We start from the raw sequence: 5994 nt of genomic DNA, 5'->3' as shown, positions 1-5994 counted from the left end.
CAAATCCATGGAAAAATTCCCCAAATTCTGGGAGTCCTATCTCAATTTTTTGGGGGTACAAAAGGACCAAATCCATGGAAAAATCCCCCAAATCCCTGGAATTCTGGGGCTCTTATCCCAATTTTTTTGGGGTACAAAAGGATTGAATCCATGGAAAAATTCCCCAAATTCCCCAAATTCTGGGGATCCTGTTCCAATTTTTTGTGGGGACAAAAGGATTAAAACCATGGAAAAATTCCCCAAATTCTGGGGCTCTTATCCCAATTTCTTGGGGGGACAAAAGGACCAAATCCATGGAAAATTTCACAAATTCCTGGAATTCTGGGGCTCTTATCCCAATTTTTTGGGGGGACAAAAGGATTGAATCCATAGGAAAAATCTCCTAATTTCCAGAAATTAGAGAATCCTGGGAAACTGAGGCACTGGAGTGATTCCACAGGAAAATTCCCCAAATTCCTGGAATTCTGGGAGTCCTATCTCAATTTTTTTGGGGGTACAAAAGGACCAAATCCATGTAAAAATCCCCCAAATCCCTGGAGTTCTGGGGCTCTTATCCCAATTTTTTGGGGGGATAAAATGATTGAATCCAAGAAAAAATTCCCCAAATTCTGGGGATCCTGTTCCAATTTTTTGTGGGGATAAAAGGATTAAATCCATGGAAAAATTCCCCAAATCCTGGAATTCTGGGGCTCTTATCCCAGTTTTTTGGGGGGATAAAATGATTGAATCCAAGGAAAAATTCCCCAAATTCCCCAAGTTCTGGGGATCCTGTTCCAATTTTTTGTGGGGATAAAAGGATTAAATCCATGGAAAAATTCCCCAACGTCTAGGGCTCTTATCCTAATTTTTTTGGGGGACAAAAGGATAAAATCCATGGAAAAATCCCCCAAATCCTGGAATTCTGGGAGTCCTATCCCAATTTTTCAGGGGGACAAAAGGATCAAATCCATGGAAAAATTCCCCAAATTCCTGGAATTCTGGGAGTGCTATCCCAGTTTTTTGGGGGTACAAAAGGATCAACTCCAAGGAAAAATTCCCCAAATTCTGGGGCTCTTATCCCAATTTTTTGGGGGGACAAAAGGATCAAATCCATGGAAAAATTCCCCAAATTCCTGGAATTCTGGGGCTCCTACTCCAATATTTCCGAGAATAAAAGGATCAAATCCATGGAAAAATCCCCCAAATTCCCCAAATTCTGGGGATCCTGTTCCAATTTTTTGTGGGGATAAAAGGATTGAATCCAGCAAAAAATTCCCCAAATTCCTGGAATTCTGGGGCTCTTATCCCAATTTTTTTGGGGTACAAAAGGATTGAATCCATAGGAAAAATCTCCTAATTTCCAGAAATTAGAGAATCCTGGGAAACTGAGGCACTGAAGTGATTCCACAGGAAAATTCCCCAAATTCCTGGAATTCTGGGGCTCCTATCCCAATTTTTTGGGGGGTAGAAAAGGACCAAATCCATGGAACAATTCCCCAAATCCTGGAATCCTGGGGCTCTTATCCCAATTTTCTGAGGGGATAAAAGGATCAAATCCAAAGAAAAATTCCTCAAATTCCTGGAATTCTGGGGCTCTTATCCCAATTTTGGGGGGACAATAGGATTGAATCCATAGGAAAATCCCCCAAATTCTGGGAATCCTATCCCAATTTTTTGGGGGGTACAAAAGGATTGAATCCATGGAAAAATCCCCCAAATCCCCCGGAATTTTCCAGCTCTCCTCCAACAAAAAACCGAAGCCCAGGGGACGCTCCCACCCCCAAAATCCTCAATTCCCAACAGAATTTCCTGGGGATTTTTCCTTTTTTTCCCCCCAAACTGGGAATTCCACAAAAAATTTGGGAATTTCACCTGGCGGTGCCGTTCTGAGCCCCGAACTGGCGCCGCTCCAGCAGATCCTTGTAGGGCAGCTCGGGCATCGCCAAACGCCCGCAGAGCTCGCGCTCCTCCTCTCCCAACCCTTCCTTGAGCGCGAATCCCAAAATTTTCCCCCCTCCAGGAGGTTGGAACGGCCTCAAATTCCCATCGGGAATGGCTTGAGCTGGGACTGGACCCCCTCCCCTCAAACATTTCCCCGCCAGGAACCGCCGGCGCCGCCGGATCTCGGCGACCTCGCGGCTCAACCGCTCCAAGCCGAACTCCTCGGCCTGGCGCCAGAAGGTGCGGTTGAAATGGGAATAAAGAGCCCAATCCAAGGAATTCCAAGCGCGGAGACGCCGGATCTGAGCGGGGGAAACCTGGCGGGATCCGCGGGAGTTGTGAGGGAATAAATCCACGGAATCGCGGGGCCAGCACAGGCGGTGCCGCAGCAGCACCAAGGATTCGTCGAAGCTCTCGGCCAGCAGCACCAGCGGGAAAACGCGCTCCAGGCGCGCCAAAATTTTCGGGATTTCCTCGGGATTTGTCGGCTCGGGAAGCCCAAAATCAAACCACTGCAGGTTCCGGGCGTAGTGATTCCCGCGGATTCCGGGGCGGAAAAATCTGGAAGGGGAAGCCAGGAAAGCGTCCAGGGAGGGGGAGTTGCGGAAAGCCGGAGCGGCGGCGCGGAAATAGGAAAAGGCGGATTCGCCCAAAGTGCCGGGGTCGCGCACGATGGAGAAGTAGAAGCTGTCGTTGGGCATCACTCGTTGGACCTGGGGGGGGAGAAGGAGTTGTAGGAGAATTTTGGGAATTTTTTGGGGTTTTTTAAAGGTTTTTTAAAGGTTTTTTTTCTGGTTTTTTTCTGATTTTTTTAGGGGTTTTTTTGGATTTTTTTAAGGTTTTTTCCTGGTTTTTTTCAGATTTTGGGGGATTTTTTCCCTTTTTTTCTGATTTTTTTTTTGCTTCTTTTATGTTTTTTTCCAGTTTTTTTCCTGTTTTTTTCAGATCTTTTGGGAGTTTTTAGGGTTTCTTTTTTTTTACTTTTTAAAGGCTTATTAAAATTTTTTTCAGCTTTCTTGGGTTTTTTTTTTTCCTTTTTTTTTTTAGGATTTTTTTCCAGATTTTTTCCTGGGTTTTTTCGGACTTTTTGGGGGTTTTCCCTTTAAAAATTTTTTTTCCTTTTTTTTGACCTTTTTTTCAGTTTTTTCCGGGTTTTTTCAGGTTTTTTTGGGATTCTTTTTTTTTTTTTCAGATTTTTTCCTGGTTTTTATTTTTTTTTTGTAGAAATTTTTTTCAGATTTTTTCCTGTTTCTTGTCAAAATAACCCCCCTAAAAACCATTTAAAATTCTCAAAAAATCCCTAAAACTCCTTTAAATATCCCCCAAAATACTCCCCAAAATTCCAAAAAAAATCCCCCAAAATTTAATTTTCCCAAAATCCCGATTTTCCACCCCGTTCTCACCTCGGCCAGGTGGAAGCGCATGTGGTGGCACAGGATGTCGAAGCGCGCCCCGGGCCAGAACCCAAACCCCCAAAAAATCCCCAAAAACCCCTAAAATCGTCAAAAAAATCCAAAAAAATCCCCAAAAATCCTCAAAAAATCCCCCAAAAATCATCTAAAAATCACCAAAACATCCTTAAAAAAATCCAAAAAAATCCCCAAAAATCCTCAAAAAAATCCTCAAAAAATCCCAAAAAATCATCCAAAAATTGCCAAGAAATCCTCAAAAAATTCCCCAAAACCCCCCAAAAATCCTCAAAAAATCACCCAAAAAATCCTCAAAAAATCTCCCAAAAATCCCCAAAATTGCAAAAAAATCCTCAAAAAATCCCCCCAAAAAAATCTAAAAATCACCAAAAAATCCTTTAAAAAGCCACAAAAAAAGTCCCCAAATCCTCAAAAAATCATCAAAAAAACTTCAAAAATCCCCCAAAAATCTTCAAAAATTCTCAAAAAAATGATTTAAAAAATCCCCCAAAAATCACTCAAAATTCCAAAAAAATCCCCAAAAAATCCCCCAAAAAAATGTGAAAAAAATCCCAAAAATTCCCCAAATCCCCAAATTTTAATTTTCCCAAAATCTCACCTCGGCCAGGTGGAAGCGCATGTGGTGGCACAGGATGTCGAAGCGCGCCCCGGGCCCGAAGCCGCGCACGCGCTCGGCGCGGAACGGCGCCGGGTACCCGAACTGGTACCGGTGCGGGAGGGCGAAGCGCAGCCGTCGCGACTCCCCGTATCGCGACAGGAGGTTCACCAGGCTGCTGCCGCCCGTCTTGTGCGTCTTCAGGAACACCACGTGGGAGCGGGGCCGGCACGGCGGGGCCGAGGGCGGGCTGGGGGAGGGACAGACTGAGTGTCGCGATAGGAGCCAGACAGGGCGTGTCTGTATCGCGATAGCTGCACCCAATCCTACTGAAATCCCAGTGTTGGGCCTCTGTATCGCGATAGTTGCACCCTAAATCACACCTCAATCCGGGTGTTTTGCCTCTGTATCGCGATATTTGCACCCCAAATCCCCATATTTCACCTCTATATCGCGATATTTGCCCCAAATGCCACCTAAATCCCTGGATATTCCCTGAAATTTTGGGGATTTTCCTTAAATTTGGGATTTCCCTTTGGAATTTGATATTTCCCTTTGGAATTTTGGGGATTTTCCTTTGGAATGTTGGGGATTTTCCTTTGGAATTTTGAGGATTTTCCCCAGAATTTTCAGATTTCCCCTGGAATTTTGGGATTTCCCTTTGGAATTTGGGGTTTCCCTTTGGAATTTTGGGATTTCCCTTTGGAATTTTGGGATTTCCCCCAGAATTTGCGATTTCCCTTTAGAAATTTGGGATTTCCCTTTGGAATTTGGGGTTTCTCTTTGAAATTTGGGGTTTCCCTTTGGAATTTGGGATTTCCCTTTGGAATTTTGGGGTTTCCCTTTAGAATTTTAGGATTTCCCTTTGAAATTTGGGGATTTCCCTTTGGAATTTGGGGATTTCCCTTTGGAATTTTGGGGTTTCCCTTTAGAAATTTGGGGATTTCCCTTTGGAATTTTGGGGATTTTCCCCAGAATTTTCGGATTTCCCCGGGAATTTGAGATTTCCCTTTAGAAATTTGGGATTTCCCTTTGGAATTTGGGGTTTCTCTTTGAAATTTGGGGTTTCCCTTTGGAATTTGGGATTTCCCTTTGGAATTTCGGGGTTTCCCTTTGGAATTTGGGGTTTCCCTTTGGAATTTTGGGGATCTCCCTTTGGAATTTTCGGATTTACCCTGGAATTTTGGGATTTCCCTTTAGAAATTTGGGATTTCCCTTTGAAATTTGGGGATTTCCCTTTGGAATTTTGGGGTTTTCCTTCGGAATTTTGGGGTTTCCCCCGAGTTTTGGGGTCTCACCTGCGTCGGAAGGGCCCCCCCCAGCAGCCCCAGGGTGAAGCCGAGGGTGACAAACACGCCCAGGGCCACCCCCAGGGGGGACAAACGGCGACATCCGGGCGGGGGGAGGGGCAGCTTCATCCTGGGGGGGGAGGGGACACTGGGGGGGAGGGGAAAAGGGAAGGGTCACCCCAAAATCGGGCATGGGGATGGCAAATCCCGGTGTCCCCAATGCCAGTGTCCCTAAATCCCAGTGTCCCTAAATCCCTGTGTCCCCAAATCCCTGTGTCCCCAAATCCCTGTGTCCCTAAATCCCAGTGTCCCCAAATCCCTGTGTCCCTAAATCCCAGTGTCCCCAAATCTCTATGTCCCCAAATCCCAGTGTCCCAAATCTCTATGTCCCTAAATCCCAGTGTCCCCAAATCCCAGTGTCCCCAAATCTCTGTGTCCCTAAATCCCGGTGCCCTCAAATCCCAGTGTCCCCAAATCCCTGTGTCCCCAAATCCCTGTGTCCCCAAATCCCTGTGTCCCCAAATCCCTGTGTCCTCAAATTCCTGTGTCCCTAAATTACAGTGTCCCCAAATCTCAGTGTCCCCAAATCCCAGTGTCCCTAAATTTCAGTGTCCCCAAATCCCAGTCCCTGTCCCCAGTCCCAGTCCATGTCCCAAAGTCCTCAAATTCCAGTCCCTGTCCCCAAATCCCAGTGTCCCCAAATCCCAGTCCCTGTCTCCAAATCCCAGTCCCCGCCCCAGATCCCAGTGTCCCCAAATGC

General features: G+C 45.7%; 1 protein-coding gene across 1 annotated transcript; it reads right to left on the bottom strand.

Moving 5' to 3' along the window:
- Positions 1 to 1703: 1703 nt before the first annotated feature.
- On the bottom strand, positions 1704 to 4382 carry LOC117009894 (galactose-3-O-sulfotransferase 4-like). Its single transcript, XM_033084248.1, has 3 exons — positions 4348 to 4382; positions 3949 to 4195; positions 1704 to 2633 (listed from the first exon to the last, which is right to left on the bottom strand). The coding sequence occupies exons 1-3, from the start codon at positions 4380 to 4382 to the stop codon at positions 1848 to 1850; spliced, it is 1068 nt and encodes a 355-aa protein (XP_032940139.1). The 3' UTR covers positions 1704 to 1847.
- Positions 4383 to 5994: the final 1612 nt, after the last annotated feature.

This window comes from Catharus ustulatus, chromosome 37 (assembly GCF_009819885.2).
Source record: "Catharus ustulatus isolate bCatUst1 chromosome 37, bCatUst1.pri.v2, whole genome shotgun sequence".
Lineage (NCBI taxonomy): Eukaryota > Metazoa > Chordata > Aves > Passeriformes > Turdidae > Catharus > Catharus ustulatus.
The sequence above is the reverse complement of the archived record's forward strand: the minus strand, read 5'-3'. Positions and strand labels throughout refer to the sequence as shown.